General features: G+C 40.8%; 1 protein-coding gene across 3 annotated transcripts in view; it reads left to right on the plus strand.

The window, feature by feature from the left end:
• PRKN (parkin RBR E3 ubiquitin protein ligase) overlaps positions 1–22,555 on the plus strand; it is a 1,272,474-nt gene that overhangs the window by 668,436 nt on the left and 581,483 nt on the right. For all 3 annotated transcript variants that reach the window (XM_047769780.1, XM_047769781.1, XM_047769779.1), the window contains exon 6: positions 11,856–11,971. In XM_047769780.1, the coding sequence (XP_047625736.1) occupies positions 11,856–11,971 (116 nt within the window). The remainder of the gene's footprint in view (positions 1–11,855; positions 11,972–22,555) is intronic.

Below are 22,555 nucleotides of genomic sequence, written 5' to 3' on the forward strand. Positions count from 1 at the left end.
GAGCTTCATTCAAAACTGCCAAAACTTGGAAACAACCAAGACATCCCTCATGAGGAGAATGGTTGAATAAACTGTGGTTCATCCGGACAATGGACTATTTATTATTCAGTGCTAAAAGGAAATGAGCTATCAAGCCGTGAAAAGACTTAACCTGAATATAACTAAGTGAACGAAGCCATTGTGAGAAGCCTACACACATACTGTATGATTCCAACTTTGTGACATTCTGGAAAAGGCAAAACCATGGAGAATGAAAAAAAAAAATCAGCAACTGTCAGGGCTTGGAGGGTGGGGGAGGAATGAATGAATTGCAGGAGCACAGAAGATTTTTTAGGGCAGTGGAAATCTGTATATACTATAATGATAGATACGTGTCATTACACATTTGTCGGAACACATAGAATTGCAACACCAAGAGTGAACCCTAATGAAAGCTGTGGACTTTGGGTGGTTATGTCGCGTCAGTGTTGGTTCATCAGTGTGACAGATGCACTACTCTCTTGGGGACATTAATAATAGGGAGGCTGTACAGGGAGGGGGTTTGGGAGTATAGGAGAAATCTCTGTATCTTCCCTTCAATTTTGCTGTGAATCTAAAACTCTTCTAAAAAATTGTCTTCATAAAAAAAAAAATCATTCTCTGTAACATTTATTTCCTAATTCTAGTCATCTTAGTTTTCCTAGATATGTATAGTTCAGAGGTAAATTTACAAATTGCACTTTTTTTTCCTTTTCTAATTAGGAATTAAAATAAATGTAGAGAATGCAAGAAACTATAAAAGTATATAAAGTACCTGCCTTTGCCAAGTTTTGTCCCGAGTGGAGAGTTTATGGTTGGTTGCGCTGCCTGCAATAAAGAAAACAGGAATAAAAAGAAGCTTTAAATTCTACTTGCCAAAGAAACAAGGGCTTTTGGGGGCGGCGGGGGAGAGTTTAGATTCCAAGTCTAAAGTCTAAAATGTTTTAAAGCTGGAATTTTTTTTTGTTTGTTTTTTTATTGTTCAGTATTTCTCTTTGCTTGTAGCTGAAACCAAGTTATAATATCATCTTGTGAATTATTGCTATCAAAAAGTATGTTTCTCTTGCACTTTCTATGTCCAGACTGGACACTTTGAAGTTGTGGTGGCTGCATTTCTCAGCCTCTGGCTGTGAGAGGAAAGTGACAGCACATTCTGCCACCACTGGACCCAGGGACTGGAGGCTGTTTTCATTGTTAGCATCACAGTAGATTCAACAGCAGGAACCACAGCAACACTAAAAGCTCAGAGAAGGGTGCAAGCTACCCAAAGCCAGAGGGAGGAGTGCTTGATTGCCAGGAATACAAAAGGCTGTAATTCAGAATTTCCTGTCCATGTCTTTCCCAGAGCATGTCTCCAGACCCAAAAGAGTTCTTTTGCACTTTCTTTTCTTACTCTTCAAATTCACTCAGAGAGCTCATTCATTCAGCCACTCTGACACCTGCGGTATAGCAGGCCCTGTGCCAGGTGCATGAATGCCCTCAGTTTATTTGCCCTGTAGTGATTCCATTAGACGTGTAGGTGACCTCAGGACACTGTGGGAGGAGAGAGAGTTGAAAGGCATAATGAGTGGGAGAAGGAAGACAGTCCAGGTAGCAGGAAATTTTGTGCAAGTGACCAAAACAAGAGAGGGTAGTCTTCCAGGTGACAGGATAAAGTCTTTCTGGCAGGACTGGGGGTGGGGGAGGGGAGGTAGTGAGACCTGTGGTTAGAAAGGCTTCGGAAACCCCTGTGCTTAACTGGAGGGTAAGGAACCAGGGAAATATGGTGAAATAGTTCTTTTACATCCTTTGCCATTGTTGACTGGGATACGTTTTTTTGCACATTTGGAAGTAAACATGAAATAACTGCCAACTTCTAGAGGTGGCTTGGAAAATGCTGAAAACACAGTTCAGCTAGGGATGGTGAGTCATGGTAAATTCGGAGAATTGGGACCTGTCTTCCCAGTTTCTTGCAGATAATTACCAGCTAACAGATATTTGTTTTCGTACCCTCTCCTGAAGGTCAACTCAAGTAATCAAAATCACAAAAGAAACAGTCTGTTAACAACAAAATATTTTAACATCTCATTCTGTTTGTCTGAGAACAGAGGCTGGAACGCTTTGCTTAAACACGAAACTAGCAAATGCTGCGATGCCTTCATGTGCCTTCAAGCTGACATGTTACGAGCGCTTAGGAAACCTTTAGCTTCTAAAGGAAATCAAGCAACAGAATAATGAGTATTGTCTTTTATTGTCTGGCTAGGCTGCAGAATTGGAAGAAAAGATATGCTCAACTTTTATACTGAGCAGACGCCTTCACATAAGTCACTCTAGCTATGTTGCTATTGGAGAGAAGTTACGGCCCCACGTGTTATTGGACTGATGATGCATCCAAGGCCAGTTGGGACCACATTGGAGCAACGAACTAGTCAACCAAAAGCCAGACCTTGGAAAAGAAGAGTAGCTATTGTAGCGTGTGTAAATCATTAACCAGATTCTCCTGAACTGGTTCAGCATTCCTGGGAATAAGATGGATGTCAGGAAAATCTGTGTTTTCTGGCCACGAGGGGCCTCCCAGCTCACGGTAGCCCTATGGAAAAAACAACTCCAACAGCTGTCCGTGCGTTCCAGGAAGATTGGAGTCAAGGGCCTTTAATGAATGTTAAAAACAAGATAATTATGCCTAAGCCGAGACACAGTTACAAGCCTAGTCAATGCACGTGCTCTCAAAATTCTCCAGTGGTATATTATCTAGGGCACAATTATTGAGGTGAAAGCTTTCTCCAGGATAATAAAGAAAAAAGAAAATCCTTATTCTCCAGTCTGAAAAATAATACAGAAATGTGTCTTGGAAGTTTATATGCACTGCTAAGTTAAACAATCAAGCACAACAGAAATTGAAGAAACATTGTAAATACTATAATTAAAAAAAAAATGCATGTGGGTAAGACAAGCAGGCAATAAAAAAATGAAGAAAATAACAAAAGGTGATCGTTCAAACGGGCCGATGAAGAAATAGCCGTGCTTCCTCCTCTTGGCTGTCACACCTCTCTTTTGGTAGAAGATTGACAGTGAAGAGTCACGTAAGCAGCACACTTCCGGCTGTCCGAGCACCGCTTGAGTTTGATGGGGTGGGACCAATGTTTATGGGCACAAAGATTCAGATTTCCCGTGATTTCCCTGCCCGAGTGTCCCAGACTCCGGCGAGGCTCAACGGCAGCACAAGTTCTCGCTCACCTGTGCCCCCCGGGCTGGCTTCTCTATCATCTCCACCTGGCAAACTCTTGCTGTTTAAAACCCACCTGAAATATCCCTTTAAATAAGCTGTGCCTTCTGGCCCTCCCATAGGCCGCCCATTGTGTTCTGGCCCCGACCCCACTTGGTGCTGAGGCGTCTGGAAGGTATTTACCGTGTTTTTATTTCGTGCCGATATTTGTTGAAGTGTCTCTTTCTCCTTCAAGCTTATGGACACTCGCACACGTGCAGGGATTTTGTTTACTCTGTCTCCCCAGCCCCGAGTCGAGGGCTGAGCAAGGAGGAAAGATGACCCCTGCCTCTTAGTGGGTACACACTGGGACGAAAAATGCCCCAAATCATGGTTCTTTCTTAAGGTGGATGTAAATAAACTAACCGGAGCAACAGGCTTGGCTGGATTTCAGACTCCTTTGCTGTGGGGCTCTGTCTCTCCAGCTCTTGTCCCTTCCCCTTCTGAGCACTGGCTTCATTCTCAGGCAGAGACAGAGTCTCTGTCCGCCGCTGCAGGTGGGGAATATTGTGTTCTGAGTAAAAAGACAGAGACGCCAGTTCATCCTGGGCTTGAGATGAGAAAAGCAAATACGGGACCTGAGTGTGTCTGAGCAGCTGCCGGACTGCGAATGAGGATACTTTTTTCATATCCGAACAGAGGTATTTATATAAACTCATGCACTTTTAAGCGTCAGTAATGATCCTAAACCTTCTCATTTAGTCTTCAGGAATCACTGGAGGTGTCTTCTTCACCAATCCCCCTTTTTAAGATGATAAATAGTAAAAAGTGAGCGCTATTACAAGTGAATAAGCTCTGGTCAAGGCACATTGAAGCACTTACAGCCAGGTGCAGAGGGAAGGTACTCACTGCTGGATTTGTAGCTTTTGTTTTGAAGTTAGACCTCTTGAAAGTACGTGGCATTAAAATATTTCAAACTGTTCATATGCGGCATTGAAAGGAAATGTAGGACATCTACAGAGATTTATTTATGTACGTATCTCAAGTAGACTGAAACTCTTCCTTTGGGCAGAGCTAAGGTGCCCTGGTAGTGATTCACACAAAGGGCTGTGTTGCTTCTAGAACGTCAAGGGTCATCCTGCTGGATTGGTAGACATGTAGGACAATTTTATATTGTAGGATTGTCATGGCTTATCTCCTACCCTGGGGGCCAGAGGGTTTTCAATTTAGAAATGTTTAGGTTTGGGAAAGATTATGCAATGCCTATATTTTAACTCAAAAATGTCTCCAGGAATGTCTGTACCCTGTCATTATGTTTTAAATGGTAATTTTTCAGTAAAGAGCATAGAGAGTCACACCAGGTTGGATAAATATAGACCAGGAATGACGTCAGGTCAGTTCATGTCTGGTTTTGCCATAAACACATTTAGTGCCAAATTTAGAGGAAAAATGTTGCATTTTCAGAGGATTTTGGATTTTAGATTTTCATTTTATTTTATACATTGGACTAGGTAGCAGAGCCTGATTTATACTTTTAACCTTGGTAGTAAGATAAAATTTGAAAAATCTTTTGGAATGTAACAGTAGCTGTATTGGTATGAAAATGGAGATGCCATTGGACCTAATTCAGTGGTGAAGTGAGGCAGCTGTGTGCTTGCTGGAGTCGTCTAAGACTTTCTGTCTTCTGCTCAGAATGGCTGGGCTTTCCATGATGTGTGCAGGCCAGCGATGTGCTCACATGTCTGTGCATATGTGTGTATTTGTTTATATGCATGTAATTATTTATTCGTTGTCAACCAAGGGAAGGCCTTGGAGGAAGCAGAAAGCCCTCCTTTAGGCTTTGGCAGTGGTTATGGTACTTAGAGGCAGAACCTGATCTTCTCAGCAGAGGTCTGATGTGGTTTTGCTTTCTGTGGGAGCATATATATTTTTTTTTCTTTTTGCGGCCACACTTGCAGCACATGGAAGTTCCCAGGCTAGGGGTTGAATCGGAGCTGCAATCTACACTACAGCTCATGGCAAATGCCAGATCCTTAACCCACTGACCAAGGCCAGAGATTGAACCTGTATCTTCAAGGATTCTTAGTCGGGTTTGTAACCCACTGAGCCATGATAGGAATTCTGTGGGAGTATAATAATCTTCTTTCTCCTGATAAACTTTGCACGTCACCTAAAGGCCTTATTAACACCATATTAAAAGAAAACATGAACTTTTAAGATTTTGTTTAATTAGGTGTAACCTAACTTTACAACTGGCATCTTACATTAGCAAAGTATTTTGCTACCAGTATTTTTCAACCTAACACGTTGCATAGTTATTTTATATCCAAGCTTATATAATTACTTCCTAGATTTACAAAACACGAATGGACTGGCACACAGCAGCAGGAAGAACTGAAACTCGCTAATAAAAGCTCAGGTGAACAGGTCGTGCGTCGGTCGTTTACGGGTTTTTCTTACGCGCTAGGCAGAGAGTGCGGTGATTATGCTGTGTCTGTCATGCTTTAGCTTGGAAAAAACTAAAACTGTAGTATTAACATGAATAATGAGCCTCCTGAATGGATAATGAGACTTAAAACTAGCATTTGCTTCTTAGAAAATAATTTGCAAATAACCGAACGAGGCGCCGTTGGAGCCTGCAGTGTCTGAGGAGTCGGAAGTGGGAAATGTGTGTGTCGTCCGCTTGGGGCAGACTCTCAAGGCCTGGAGAGACATTCAGATGGATTCCAAGTGACAGCTTGTCTGTCTTAACTTGGTAGCTGTGAGGACCTCTTTGATAGGGATGTCAGATGCTTATTTCTAGTTCTTTCATAAATAACGAGGCCCTGTGTCCTCAGTTCTTACTTGCAAGTTTGGTAATCTTTTGACAGGTTTATCTGAGTTTACCCTCGATAAACAGAGACTGTAAATATTTCTGTATCTTTATTTTTGCAGAACCATATCTGGACGTGTCTCTTTTTTTTCTTTTCTGAAGGCTAATTAGAACGCATCACCGCTAACAAAGAGTGAAAGAGCTGGAGGATTCTGACTTGGCAGAATGGCTGTGCCTCTGGACAGTCCACCAGCACCTGCTGGTAGCTGTTGAGCCGCCTGCCCGCCCCCCCCCCACCCCGCCCCCTCGCTCTGGCCCCACAAACACCAGCTCCCAGGCTCCTCTTCCTTGCCTTAGGGGGGCTTTGCCCAAACCAGGCCTGGTGGGAGATGGGGGCGGGTGGGCCCTGCGATGTTTCTCTCTTTCTCTTTGGGAGGCGACTCTGGCAATGGCTGCGTCTTGTTCATCCTCCCAGCTCCCACCAGACAGCCCAGCTGCTGTACCTTCTTCCCTGTCGCCCAGCTCCCATAATTGGAACCCCCTAAAGTTGCTGATGGCAAGGTGCTTCCTGCCCTGGTTCGGCAGGTCTGGCTTCCACCATGTTTGCTGCTAGACCTCAGCATTAAAATCTCTCAGCGTTTAACTGCCAGGTATGGGCTCTGTTTTCCTAACCTGACCCTGACCCTTGTAAATGGCCAGTCAGTTACATGTTTAGCACAAACCATACACCATTGCAACCTTCTAGTGGAAATTGTGTGTCCCTTTTGTTTTATCAAGAGAAAGGTAAGAAGAATTTGGAGATTAGCATGGAATTTAACTCCTCGTAAAGACAGATATAGTTTTTAATTTGGAAAACAATAAGCAATATCTGTAAAAATTGATAACTTTAACAAGTTCAATAAAAGTTGTTAGAAGGTTCCAGGGGAAGAAGTCAGGTCTTATCGCTGTTTTTTTCAGGTTTGTGAAACTGAATTGTGTTTGAGACAAGCAGAGCTTTCCAGATGGTATTTGTAAGCTGTTTGTATAGAAATTTGGAACATATCAATTTGTGTTTGGAGTTGACTAATTAGCTTCTGAATCTGTAAGTTTTTGTACATGGGGTTATTGGTATTCATCTAATCCAGGTTTTGCTGGTGTGTTTGTTCATTTCCATACTTGTTGCTGTCTTCCCCCTTTTCTGTGAGAGACCCTGGTTATGTCTCAAGTCCGGTGGCAGAGTGGAGAGATAAGAAAGAGGTGGCTTTCAGCAGGTGAAGTGCAATGTTCATAGGTCTTTCCTTTGGTTCACCATTGCTTTTTGTGGGTCTGGTTCAGCTAGAGTCCCAGAATTCTAAGATCAGAAGTGAAAGGACAGGTGGGTTGCAGTAAAATATCAGAAAACAGCGAGAATGGAAGGATAGAATCCTAGCCTTGCCCGCAGAAATGGTAAACCAAGTGAGTATCTTTCTAAGAACCTAAAGACTACAGCTCGGTTGGACTTTGGATTTTCTGTTGCGTATTCATAAATGGAAAGCACCTTTTTAATACCTTGTAGCATTTAACAGGGTCACATTATAAATAAAGCCAGGCACATTTTTTTTTAAGGACATACTCAGGATTTTTTTTTTTTTCCATTTTAAAAATACTCTGCACAATCACTGGGGCAGGGGGAGGAATTGGCCAACTACTGCCATAGATTTTAGCTCCATAGCTAATTAGAGTGTCCCAGAATTGAGTACATTGATTCAAATGAAATGAGCCAGCCAGTGGGAGATAGAACTGGTGAGGTGGAGGAATTCATTTAACAAGACTTTGTTTGTTTGTTTTCTTTTCTTGTTGTTTTATTTTATTTTTGTAGCTGATTTACCTGGGAGCTGACATTTGTGAAAGGTGGGCAGGTCCTTTGAGATCCTTTATTATTTACATAAGTATCCTAAATCACCTTCACTAGAATTGACAGATGGCTCCCAAGGGACAAGAAAGTTTCTCTGCTGCACCCACAGGGACTGAATCCCAGCGGACATAAGTAATGTGCTGGTCAAACTGAACACCTGCTAGAACTAGAGTAATGCCCCCTTGAGCAGTAGGCCATGGGCCACCATTGTCCCCTGGCCCTGACTGAGGTGTTACACTTATGGGCCTTTGTGCGGATCAGATGGTATCATGCTCCTGATGACTGGATCTCAGGGTGGTGTCAGCTTTCTGACCACACTGCATGGACCCTAGCCCAAAAAAATTTCTGGCATTGGCATCCTTGATTTTTAAAATTTGAACAATCGAGGGAAAAAAAAATATATATATATATATATACACACACACAGAGAAAGGCAGAATTTATAGACAGTTACTCCAGAAGAATCATGCAGCTGCCTGTGAGATGACAACTCTATCTTAGCAACCTGAGATAGCCAATGTAGAATTTTTCAAAAATGTTCTTATTGATTCTGCTTTGTTTTGCTTTATTGTTTGTGTTTTGAATCCCGCCTGCAAGTAGCAGAAAGGGTTTGAAAATGCTAATCCACTGATTAGGGAGACAAGAAATGGCCAGGTCACTCTGCTGATTAGTCTGTAGGAAAAGGTATTATTACCATTGGGACACATGTCTCCAGGGTCACTCAAATTTCTGTTCATCTTATGGGGAGGACTAAATGCTCTTTTTTTGGGGGTGGGGGGAATACTCTTTTCAAGCAAATTGTGTAGTAAACGACCTGCAAAATAATGATAGTACCTCTCTCTGGAGTAGAAAGTGGACCTGCTTATTATCCAGTATAGTAAAGACACTGTCTCCCATCAGGACAAACGGAAGGTTGGCTTGCAGATCCTTAGAAAAGATCTGGGTTCCCTGAGCTCAGGGTCCTCAGCTGTGATGCAGAAATGCTGTACCTGGGGCCTCTAACGTGGTCTGGGCAGTTCATCCCCTGGGAGCTGGGGGTGAAGAGAAACTGACATAACCGTGATACCCAGACTTCATCCTGCCTGGGCTCTGAGTCATACAGTTATTTTATCTCTGCGTTAGCAGTCTTGTATCTTCTGCCAGCATCTTTGAGGTGGTGGCAAGTTAACCTTTTAACTTGTAAGCTGGGTGAAATCTTGGACCTGCCACCCTTTTTGCTTCTCTGTCACTACAGAAGAACCTCCTTTCATAAAATTGGTGGAGAAGGCACTGAAATTCGTGGATGATATGTGCATATTTAGTATACAGAGTTGGTAATTTGTATTTTAATTCTGTCACACCATATGAATGCCTGGAGTTTTCCAAGTATTTGTGACTTATTATATCATTCTCTATAAAAACCCACCTCCCATAAAAAGGATTTTGGCTTTGGTCTGCTGAATTTTATCTGGTGTTAGAGCAGTTTGTGATTTGTTAGCTGAATGTCTACCAGTAGCTTTCTGCAAGCTAAGAAAAAATATAAATACTATCTATTTATCTGTATATGAAATACCTTCTCAATTGTCCAGCCAACTCAGCTATTTTGGAGGAATTACTTTCCTTATGAGTGAGGGTTTTTTTCATGTCTGCAAAAAAGCAGGCACTGCTAAGTCAACGTATTTCATAAGGGTCAGACATGTCCTCCAGACATCTTGTTTTGTAGTCAAGAATCGCCTTAACTCTTTTTTATAATAATGCCCTTGAACTGACCTTTGAAGGATTTATATATCATTTCAAAAAAAAAATGAGTGAAAAGGGTGGCATTCCATGTCAAAAGGGGAAACAAACCAGTCAGTATGATCTCCATGCTGCTTCCGGGAAGCCATGCGGGACTCACAGACACACCCGAGTCTCCCGCCCGCTGCACTGCACAGGCAGTCCACTGCAACAGGGCAGGTGGGGCTGAGGACTGCCAGCTGGTGGGCTGGCCGCTATGTCACTTGCCCCAGGTAGGGGGAGTTCTGGCGACCTAGCAGCTGTACCATCTGGGGTTGATAAGACACTTGGATTTAAGAATAGTGTGGGTTCCACACTCCTGGCTTTGGGACATTTCTCTGTTCAGGGGTACACTCTAGATTTTCAAAGAGTAGCACATTTTTGGGTGTGGTGGGTGAGGTCTCCGAGAGAGTAAGGAGAGTGTACTCCGTTTAGCGCTAATGTTGGTGTAACTTGGTGGTTCTCAAAAGTGTGGTCCCCAGAGCAGTGGTGACAGCATCACTTGGCAGTTTTTCAGAAATGCACACCTTTGGCCCCATGTGAGAACTACTGATCTAGAAAATCTAGGGTGTGTCCCAGCGACGTATAGTTTAACACCGTGCTGCCACCCGCCCCACCCCTGCCAGGTGATTCTGGTGTGCCCTGGACTTTGAGACCCATAAGTGTGGTTCACTGCGTCTCAAGTCAGAGGAGGAGGGGGTTGGTTTGGTTACAATTAGGAAAAGAACAGATTACGTGCAGTGGTGTCAAATGTACAAAGAAACACCTGTAGCATTTATGAAACAAATCTATTGGGTTCTTTTTTAATTTAAGAAAATATACCTAATATTGGTCCTGTGCCAGCCACTGTTAGGGTACAAATATGAACAAAACATTGCACAGATATCTCAGATTCTATTATAGAGTTGGTCAATCTATGCCTTTGGGCAAAATCCAATTTGCCACATGTTTTTATAAAGTTGTATTAGGCTACCGCCACATCTATTCATTTGCATATTGTCCATGGCTGCTTTTAGACAATAATTCAGAGTTGAGCAGTGCTACAAAGACCGTATAACCCACAAAGCTGAAAACATTTAATTATGGTGCTTTAACAAAAGTTTGCTGATACCAGGTCTAGTATTTAAAGGGCAAATCCTCCCTACATCCAAGTAGTTTTACACAGATGGAGTTGAGATTAAGTGTACATGCAGGGGTTCTTCTGTCATGAAGTGTTGCATTTGCATAGAACTTTTTCAGTGGCAAAAAAATTAGCTTCATGGATGTTATTATCATGGACGGTGTCGACTGTTTGACAAGAAGCAGAGTATTTACCAGCCAAATACCTTTTGTGTGAGGGGCAGAGGGAGTGTAGGAACAAACAGCAATAATGGAAGGAAAAATTAAGAAAGGTAAAAAAGAAGCTTTTGTTTGAGAAGGGAGAATATTATCAATCAAAGGGATGTGACTTATGTGAAAAACTAAGATAAAGCAATGTATGTTAGGATAGGGCTCAGAAATGAACTAGGAAAGAAAGAGGTGCAGGTTTAAAGCATTCCTGGCTGCCTGGTGTGGGGAGTGGACAGACAGGTCCCCCAGGGAATTTTGTCCCTTCTGAGAGGCAGGACAAGGGGCAGACTCTAATAAGTCTGGCTGGGTAGAGCCACTCCTCTACTCCAAAGTTGGCATTACCTGTTACCTTCACGCTGGTCAATAGTTGGGATCTCTGAATTTCTTACTCTGCCCTATATTCTTGCTGCCAATGGACCAGCTGTGCAGTGAGCCCAGAGAGAAAGCCCCAAGTTTCCCTTTAAGAAGCCTGGCTTACTTCCTGGCTTCACCTCTGGCTGATGACTTTGGGCAGATCATTTATTTCATGGCTTGGGGTCTCCGCTTCCTCATTTTCGAGGTGCTGTTTCAGATTTCCAGCTGCACACACATTGTTTTTCTGCCGGACTCCCTTATCATCGAGAGGTGAGCGAGGGGCACAGAGCGTTTCCCCAGCTCCTTAGCTGAGAAAAGAAAAGAGTAGCAGACACCTGGACCCTTCCGAAGAAGGGATTTGGTGGCTAGTTTGGTTTCCTTAAAAAGATCTGATGTGGATTTGTTTCTACCTCATACCTAATGACAGGTCTCTCCTCCTCCTGAAGAGATTCTTCACGGAGGACACGTTTAGAGAGTGGGAAAGGGCCAGCCTGATGCCATGTCTGTGATCGTATTTCTCAATCTTTCAGGAATTTTTCTTTAAATGTGGAGCACACCCGACCTCTGACAAGGAAACATCGGTAGCTTTGAACCTGATCACAACAAATAGCCGAGACATCACCTGCATCACCTGTACAGACGTCAGGTAAGGATCTGACAACACCGTTGCTCTCAGCGTCTTGCTTTCCTTCCCAACGGCGTCGTCCCAGATGGACCTTCCTCGGCAGTGTCTCTTTTTCTGCTTCACTTTAGTGCTGTCCACCCAACACGGGGACATTTTAATGTGACGTAACTCTTTAAAACGCCAAAGCCTTAGTTTAGTCAGTAGTCAAAGAGGATCCTAAGTTGTACGTGAAATGACTTCTACCTAAAAATGGTGAAATCTTGGGTGATATTGAAATATAAACACTTGATATAAACTCTTGATCTCTGTGTGTTCTAAAATAAACGAAAACATGAAGCTCAGGTTGGGCGTGCAGTAACGATTTAGGAGCGCTGTTGATTCTTGGACTACGTGGCCCATGACATTTAATTTTTAAAATCTCCTTCCATATGCTTTCTTCTTCCACACAGCTGTCTGTCTCTGTATTGATGCTTCACATATATTCAGACCCCCAGGATAAAAGCAGGTGGCTAGTTTAGGACCTGGTTATTTTTAATTTGTGAGTACGATGAGAGAAGGAAACTGTGGAGGTGATCAGTTAGGAAAAGGGGAGAAAGACCCACTTGGAACTGTAGTTTAGGAGTCACAGCGGTGTAGAAGCTGGGCCTATTTGTTCTGCACAGGAGACGGCTGGGAGTGGAATTCCTCACTCGACACTGTTCACGAGAAGAAAGTAAAAGATACGAGCTTTATAACACACCCTCTGCGCCTGGCTAGAAGTGAAAATTGCAATAGGAGAGTCTGAACCCTCAAAACGGGAAGAACTTCTAGTGAAACGCCAAAGTGAATTAATGACTAAAGTCAAAGAATTTTTTTTGTTCCAAACTTTTAAGCAAAGACAGCTTATACAGTAATCACTTAAGCGATATCTCCCTTTGGCCTTTGGGACTGTACTCCAAGGCCTTTTATTTCATTTAATTTTATTTTTGTTGCTGTTGTTGTTGTTTAGGGCCTCACCCATGGCGTATGGAGGTTCCCAGGCTAAGGGCTGAATGGGAGCTGTAGCTGCTGGCCTACACCACAGCCACAGCAATGCAATGTCCAAGCCGTGTCTTCAACCTACACCACAGCTCACGGCAAGGCCAGATCCTTAACCCACTAAGCAAGGCCAGGGATCGAACCTGCGTCCTCATGGATGCTAGTAAGATTTGCTTCCGCTGAACCATGATGGGAACTCTACATGGCCTTTTAGAGTTGCTTTAAACAGTACAATTTCATGATCAGTGGGTATTCATATCTCCCAAATAGCAAGCACTTCCACGCTCTAGTATACTTAAAATGCTGATTAATGGAAGCCTAGAAGCCTTACTAACATGTGTTGAACAACCTTGTCCCCAAGAAGGAGTAAGAGTGCGATGTTATCCTTTTGCTGCCTGTTTGGTCCCCTCTGTGGCAGGAAACCCACAATATGGCTGAAAATGCAGCATGTCAGCCCCCTTTGGCAAAGTGAATATTGTGCATGGCGAATGCTTTAACCTGGAAGAAGAAGAGCTGATTCTTCTGCTATTTCAGGAAAGGAATTGGAAAGTGCTACACCTGGGGCCTCTACTGCTCTTGAAAGCAATAGCTAAATAAAGTCACTTTTCAGTTTTTCCAAGGAGAAATTCAAAACCTTTTTTGGCTAAGTCAGAATGCAGCCCACTAGCCAGTATTTTCAAACCTTCCATTAAAATCGATAAAGATGGCATTAAAATAAGCAGTTATTTTAATAAGTTGATCATGTTACAAAGACTCACCGTTTCCTGCTGTTAAGCAGCCACCTTTATATTAATAACTCACAACATCAATCGAAAGAAAAGAGCCACCTCCCAGATAAATAAGGAGATACTTGCTGGAAAAATAATGCTGTCTCTTGCAAGAAAAATCTCCTTGGTATTCTGGGGGAGGGGGGCATTTTATAAAAAGAAGCTACTATATTCAGTGAGATTTAAGTGTGTATGTGTAACTAACCACTTGACTGAATAAGGCCTCTTCCCACAGGAGGCAGCAAAGGAATGTCCTCTATTTAGGTTAGGGAAATGATTATTTCTTCTTACGTTGACAGATTCATGCTTAGGGATGTTATGACAGCTTGCAGGAGGACACCTCAGTCCTGTGCATTTGTTCGTTGCTGATTTTTGTGTGGTTTTTCCCTACAAGTGCTTCATTTTTATTTTAGAAATAATAACTTTAAAATGTTAAAAGTTTTACACTCATGGTTAATAAGATTTTGATTTAAGGATTTCTAATGTCTTGAGTATGCTTGAATATTTTCATGGCTATAAGGTGTGTGCGTGTGTGTGTGCACGCACGCTCCCGTGCCCACCATATGCAGTTATGTATATACATAGTTTTGTATCTGATATGTGGCTCTTTCCATTTAGCATGGCATGGTGATAAAATTCCCCTGCCGTGAAATATTCCATGAAAATATACATTTTGTAGGTATGTAAGTTTTTATCATATGGGAATATATACTTTATTTAATCATTCCCATTGCTGAGTGAGACTGAATTCCATATCCTTTTACAGAAATCATTGACTGCAGGGCTTTGAATCTAAGAACGCAGTCAAAGGTGTAGGAATAGGAGAGCAATGGAAATGGATATAATTAACGTTCTTGATACATATTGCCAAACTTATTTTCGGAAAGGTTGCACCTTTTTTTTTATGTCTTTTTAGGGCCACACCCGCAGCATTGTGGAGGTTTCCAGGCTAGGGGTCTCATTGGAGCTGTGGCCGCTGGCCTACCTCACAGTCACAGCAATGTGGGATCCGAGCTGAGTCTGCAACCTGCACCACAGCTCATGGCAATGCCAGATCCTTAACCCCACTGAGCAAGGCCAGGGATCAAACCCGCAACCTTATGGTTCTTAGTCGGGTTCATTAACCACTGAGCCATGACGGGAACTCCAAGGCTGTACCATTTTAGAAAGTGAATATACATCCTCGAGAGGTCTCTTTCTACATCTGTTCTGACATTATGTTCACATGTTTAGTCTGTGCGCATATGTTAAATTATTTTTTCTCATTAATATTTGGGTTCTAAATTGTTGGTAAATTCAAACATTTTTAACTTATTTGCATTTTCTATTGTGAGATAAGAACAGTACAAAACTTTTTCAGTATGAAAACTTGAGGAAGAATCTAAAAAACAGATTTGGCTTATGCAGTTATCAGCACCACGCTCTAACCAACTGAGCTAACCGGCCACTGTTTGGGTTCTGCAATTAATTTCTCATTCACTATACATAATATCAGTGTGTCCTTTATTAATATAACATTGACTGACTTGTGAATTTATGTTGAAATATATCCCTTTGGTTTTGATTTTGAAATAGTGTATGTTCCCAGAGGTAAATAAAAAGTCATTATTAATTATGTACTTTCAAATAAAAGTTTGGGGTTTCTATTTATATTTACTGTTTACGTATTTTCATATGTGTACAAATCATACTGTAATGGTCAAATTAGATGTAATTAACTACATGGTAGGTGAAAACCAGAGGAGAGTGTTAATTTATTGGTAAATATTTTCTTCTTTGTACACCTTATCATACTAATGCAAGGTAAGAATTTTAAAGACACGATTTTTAGAGCAATTTTAGGTTTACAGCAGAATTGAAGGGAAGATGAGAGATTTCATAAGGACATCCTTTGCCCACACATGTGCCGCTTCCCACATCATCAACATCCTCACCAAAATGGTCCTTCTTTTAAATTTTTTAACCAAGGATGAACCTGCTCTGGCACATCAAAATCACCCAAAGTCCATGGTTTACCTTATGGTTCAATCCTGATAGTGTGTATTCTCTAAGTTTGGACAAATATATAATGGCATGTCCATGATTATATGATCATAGACAGTATTTTCATTGCCCTAAAAATTATGTGTTTTACCCTCCATCTCTGGCAACCACTGAGTTTTTTTTATTGTCTCCCTAGTTTTGCCTTTTCCAGAATGTCACAAAGTTGGAATCATACAGTATGTGTGTAGGCTTCTCACAATGGCTTCGTTCACTTAGTTATATTCAGGTTAAGTCTTTTCATGGCTTGATAGCTCATTTCCTTTTAGCACTGAATAATAAATAGTCCATTGTCCGGATGAACCACAGTTTATTCAACCATTCTCCTCATGAGGGATGTCTTGGTTGTTTCCAAGTTTTGGCAGTTTTGAATGAAGCTCCTATACACACCCATGTGCAGAGTTTTTTGTGTGGACATAAGTTTCCCCCCTCCTTTGGGAAAATATCAAAGAACGTGACTGCTGGATCATCTGTTAAGAGCTTGGTAAGGAACCACCAAGCTGTCTTTCAAAGGGGCAGTACCATTTTCCTTTCCCGCCAGCAATGGGTGACAGGTCCTGTTGCCTCACACTCTCTCTGGCAGTTGGTGTTGTCAGCGCTCTGGACTGTGGCCATTCTCACAACTGTGTGGTGGAATCTCATGGTTGCTTAATTTCTGTTTCCCTGCTGGCATATGATGGGGAGCACCTTCGCATATGCTGATTTGCCATCAGCATGTCGTCTTTGGTGAGGAGTCTCTTAAGGTCTTTGGCCCACTTGTTAATTAGGTTGTTTGCTTTCTTTTTGTTGAGTTTTAAGAGTTTTTTGGTATATTCTGGATAAGTCCTTTATCAGATGTGTTTTTTGCAAATATTTTCTCCTAGTCCGCAGCTTGTCTTCTCATGATATTGACATTGTCTCTTGTAGAGCAAAAGTTTTGAATTAATGATAACCAGCTTATCAATTACACTTTTCATGCATTGTCATGGTAGTGTTCTATCTAAAAAGTTTCGCCATACTCAAAATCATCTAGGTTTTCTCTCATGCTCATCTTCTGAGAGTCTTATGATTTTGTGTTATGCATGCAGGTCTATGATCCATTTTGAGTTAATCTTTGTGAAGGCTGAGAGGTCTGTGTTTTGGTCCATTTTTGCATGTAGACGCCCAGCTTTTCCAGCATCACTTGTTGAAAAGGCTGTCTTTGCTCCTTTGTATCATCCTTTGTTCTTTCTTCAAATTCAGTCGCCTATATTTACAAGTTCTGTTTCTGGTTTGTCTATTCTGTTCCATTGGTCTATAAGCCTGTTCTTTCACCAGTACTACACTGTCATAATACCTTTGTTTTTTCCTTGAATATTGTCTTGACTATTTTGGGTCTTTACCCCTCCACCTACACTTCAAAACCAGTTCGTTGATATATATATAAAATAATTTGTTGGGATTTAATTTGGGATTGAAATTGGGATTGGGTTGCAGTGATTTGGGAAAAACCTGTTTATTTTGGTAATATTGAGTCTTCCTGTCCTCAAACATGGAATACCTCTATTAATTTAGCTATTTTCTGATTTAATCAATTAGAATTTTGTAGTTTTCCTCATATATTTCTTATTTTGTATTTTATTAGATTCGTACCTAAGTATTTCAGTTTTCTTGTGCTAATATAAATAGTACTGTGTTTTTATTTTAAATTCCACATATTCATCAGTATATTGGAAATATAGATATGTAAGTTGGTGTATAGGAAAGAAATTAAGTTTTGTATACTAACCTTATACCTTGAAACCTTACTATAATTGCTTGTTATTTCTAGATTTTTTTTTTGATTCATTTGGATTTTCCACATAGATGAGGTCATGTCACATCTGTGAACAAAGACAGTTGTATGTCTTCCTTCCAAATCTGTGTACCTTTATTTTTTTTTTTCATGCCTTATTTCATTGGCCAGGACTCGAAGTATAATATTGAAAAGGGGTAGTAAGAGAGCACATCCTTGTATTGTACCTGATCTCAGTGCAAGAGTTCAAATTTCCTACCATTAATATCATATTAATTGTAGATATTTGTTGACAGATTTCATCAAGTTGAGGAAGTCTCCCTCTATTCCTAGTTTACTGACAGGTTTTATCGTGAATGGGTATTAGATTTTGTCAAATGCTTTTTCCACATCCATTATATTATTATGTGATTTTTCTCTTTCTGTGTGTTGATGTCATAGGTTGCATTAACTCATTTTTCAGTGTTGAATCTGCCTGGCATACCTAGGATAAATCCCACGTAGCCATTGCCTATAATTACTTTATACATTGTTGAATTTTGATGTATGCTATATTTTGTTGAGAATTTTTGCTCCCATGTTCACAAGAGATATTTGTCTGTGGTTTTCCTGTATTGTCTTTATCTGGTTTTGGTATTAAGATAACACTGGCCTCCCAGAGTAAATTAGGAGGCACTTATCCTGTTTCTGTCCTTTGAAACACGTTGTAGAGAATTGGTTAAAAAGGTAAGAATTTTATTTTTGTGCTTACAAACATACACTTTTGTATAAAAAGAGATTGACATATCTTTTATCTACCTTCTTAATAATAATTCTTAACACTAGTATAATAACTATTCAAGGAGCTCCAATGCCACTAAGCTAACTTTTTGACCTTAGGAAAATAACAATCTTTTAAGCCTTCAGTTTCCTTATAAAATCCAAGAATTGAAGTAGGTAATCTATAACCCTCTGACTGATTCTGAGGAACTGCAAAAGGTAGGAATAGCGCTTGTTTATAGCTTATAAATCAATCATATCATTTAAGAAGGCACTTGTTTGTGGTCCTGTCTGCTGCCAGATGCAGAAATAAAAAATGAGGTTTTCAGTGATACTGCCTTCCAAAGGACACATATGTGCTTGTGATATGTAGAAAAATATATAAGATAGATGTGCTGTTCATTTCCAGATGTTAGGCTTAAAATTTAATTCAGGTAAATGATTTGTGTCTTTTGAGTTTCTATTGCATACAAAATATTTTCCTCTCAAAGAAATAAGTAAGCTGTTTTGAGGGCCAAAATATCCTGAGGTTTTATGTGAACCAGCGGGTTCCCCTCTGCCATCCAGCCTTGCAATCCCCTCTACTTATCTACAGTAGGTGGCTGATCTTCATCCATTCAAGATTGTTAGTTGATAATCTTAGGTTTATAAATAAAGGCAAAAGTAGTGAACTGAACAAAAAGTACAAACTTGAGCCAAGAACAGAAATTACAGCACTTGATGGTAGAATAGCTGTATTGTTAAGAAGTTCCAATAGAAATTACATCAGAAAAGGTTCAGCACATTCCAGGATACTTCAGCTGGACTCGGGAATAACAATATTCAGCCACATGAAAGTGACATGGCGATGCCAAAGTGAGACTGGCATCCCTTCCCGGACCAGTCGCTCTATCTCAGGGATTACCTCACATCAGGTGCCCCCAAGGGAAACCAGTATTTCTGCACTTTGGACCTTATTTTACAAAAGTGATTCTTCTTAAAATTTAAAAATATAAAATTTGAAGACATTCAAAATAGAAAAAGCATTACCATGATATTAATTGGCAAAGAAAAAAGATCCCCCCCTCCCCCACCAGCCGCCTGCTGCTTTTCTTCTTCCAAGGCTGCCTAGTGCATCCCTGGTCTTCTCTTCCCCTTCATTCATTATGTCTCAGTGTACAAAGCTGAAGACAAACTAAAACGTAGCCACATTTACACTCAAAATTTAACACTCTAAAAGCATGTTTTATTTTATTTTAATTTTTCTTTTTAGGGTCGCATCTGCAGCATATGGAATTTCCCAGGCTAGGGGTCAAATCGGAGCTGCAGCTGCCGGCCTATGCCACAGCCGTAGGGACACAACATCCAAGCCACATCTGTGACCTACACCACAGCTCACAGCTGGATCCTTAACTCACTGAGCAAGGCCAGGGATTAAACCCACATCCTCATGGGTTCCATGTTGGGTTCTCAACCCACTGAGCCACAACAGGAACACCCAGAAATATGTTTTAAAATCCACTTCCCAGTAAGACATTAAATCTAAGAAGCACTGCTACCATATAGTTTTCCTCAACTCTTCCAGTAAATACTTCCATCTTTGGTGTCATTGTTGTGCAATATAATAAATTTTAAATAATTGTCTTGCTTTCGAATTTGTCTTAAGATTAATTTAGCCTATTGAAGCAGTGCTTCCTCAGATTGCACACTTAAAATATTTACTTGAGCTTGGAGATTAATAAAGATTTATCTGAAAGTCCATTTGGCCTTGTTTGTGGTGTTCCTGGGGGAGAGAGATTTGACGGTATTTTGGTATGAATTCCTTCAAACATTTAGCAAGAGAGGTGAGAAATGAGGTTCTTAGTTTCCTTCTCTTCGAATGCCATTGTTATATCTAAGCTTCTTTTGTCAATTCAAATTTTAATTTTGGTTATATTTGGCATTTCCTCTATAATTTAGAACTAATATAGAAGTTATTTTTCTGTTGCTTGATGGCTATCATCTATCACTTTAGTCTGTTCTTGACATTTGGGCACCAGATGGGAACTTACGGTTTTATCTGGTCTACAGGCTCTGAAGAGCATTGTCAGAGACTACGGGTTACTCACGTAGAATTTAACTGAAATCTTCGCCGTGGTCTTTTTCAGCAAGTGAATTTACTCCTGTAGTGGAAAAATCTCTGGGATGTTTTGTATGTGTGTCACACCTTCTTTTAGCCTATGGATCTGTGTATTTCTCCTATGTGACCCAGACAGTGTGTCTTCTCCTAGGCAATGGAACGTGTCAGGAACAAAAGATATTTCCCTGTAAGTATGGAAATATCCTGGAGTGTCCCTTTACATGGTGTTCTAGAGGAAGGTAAATCAGAATATCCAATTGATATGACAATAAATAGGAATACATTCTGTACTAGAATGGAATATCTTATAACTTTTTAAGATGAAAGAGAAAACTTCAAAGACTTGTCTTCTAGCTTGAAGCAGGCGACTGCACACTGCGCCCAGACCCCATGGGGGTAGGGTCTCTCGTCTTAAGCTGTGAGTGAGTCTCTCCTGAAAACGTGTGGCTTGGTGCACTTCAGTCTGATCCAGTCTTGAGGAAGAGCTACTATAAGCCCTTGCAGAAAAGAGAATTCTTTGTGTGTGTAAAGCCTTCCATAAAGGCAACTGCGTTGCTTCCTTTCAGTTTAAAGGTGGTGCTTAATGACCTGTGATGCCTTACCTGAATTAATTTCCCATTATTTGAACATCTGTCCTACACATGGAGAAATTGAGGCTGAGACCTTTTAATTGTCATATCTGGTCACACCAGAAGTAACTGGTTGAACCAACCTACACACCCAGGTCTGTGTTGTGGGCTTTGTTGTTCTCTCCTCATGCATCATCCCCTGCGTGATCCCAGTTTTCTTGAGACAGTACAAGGCAAGCTACATGGTGAGGTTGGAAGGCAGCTTTGCATGTGAAAAGGAAAATGGTAGTAGTAAATTGAGATACAAAGTTTAAAAACCAGTAAGAGTTGAAGAAAACAGCCGTGTACTTATCTGAAGGCTGTGTTAAGCTGTAGGCTACTTGAAGGATAAGGTCCAGGCTTGACTGATGTTTAAGTGTGATGCTACCATATCCTGCACAACTCTTTGCATCAAAGAGATTTACATGAGTTAAAGTCCATTTCATGCAGTATGACAAGTAGAAAACAAGTCCTTTTTTAAAATTCCTTAATCTCTTCTGAATCTAATACAAATTTCCAAAATGGAATAAAATAAAATAATCAGAAATCAGTGGAGAGTTTTAAGGCACTATTAGGAACAAGGGAAAAAGTCAAATTTCAAAGTCCAGCTTACAGGAGGTAGATAACTCAGCTATATGCTTTGAGGTCAGTTACTTATAAAAACAGAAGACGTATTTTATCAACACTGAGTCTTTGAAATGTGAGCCATGTCAGTTTTAATGTCAGTCAGTGACCTTCATTTCTCCTGCAGTGAACCCTGTAGATTTCAGATCCAAGCAGCTGCATCAGCGGCGTTTCCTGGAGATGTTACAGGTGCTTGTGCATGAAATTCATATGCCTCACCTTTTCATTTCCCTGTCACCGCAGGTGCACAGCAGCCCCCGCTGGCACTAGTAGGACAATATTGCAAATCCTTCTGGACCAATTTTATATCCGTTAAGGTCAACCTTGTATGTTGTAACCGTCTGGATTTTAAGTAGTTCATTTTCTGATGGTGGATTTTGAGAAGAGGCTGTACTTCTGAAGCCATCAAGTGGCCCTCAGTAGGACTTTGGTGACAGTCAAGCATTATTTTTAAGGTCCATTTTCATTGCCCAGAGTCTTTAAAGAGCTAATCTTGCTTAGAAAAATATTGTGACTTATGCATTCATTTTTTATATAATTTTTTTATTATAGCTGGTTTACAGTGTTCTGTCAATTTTCTACTGTACAGCATAATTGCACCTTTATCCCTGTAATTAGCAAATTGATTATAAACTTGGTAAGGAGAAGACATTATGTCTGTTGAAAACAATATTTATCCTGATTCATAGCCTCAGAAATTTCAAACTGCCGGGGTATTATTTGGTGGTAAGCTATGATATGTCTACCTCGCCCTCTACAAACATCATGTATGTAGCTGTTGTTTCCCAGGACATTCAGAATTAAGTATTTGCAGATTTGCCCTTTGTGGCCTCACAACTTGTGGAATTCTTTGCAACCAATTAAGCAATAGTCTCAATAACCTGGAGTGCAAACAGGTTATTTATTGAAGTAGGGGTCATGATGTGGTGATTCTGTTTC

Source organism: Phacochoerus africanus, chromosome 2, assembly GCF_016906955.1.
Source record: "Phacochoerus africanus isolate WHEZ1 chromosome 2, ROS_Pafr_v1, whole genome shotgun sequence".
In the NCBI taxonomy this organism is placed as follows: Eukaryota; Metazoa; Chordata; class Mammalia; order Artiodactyla; family Suidae; genus Phacochoerus; species Phacochoerus africanus.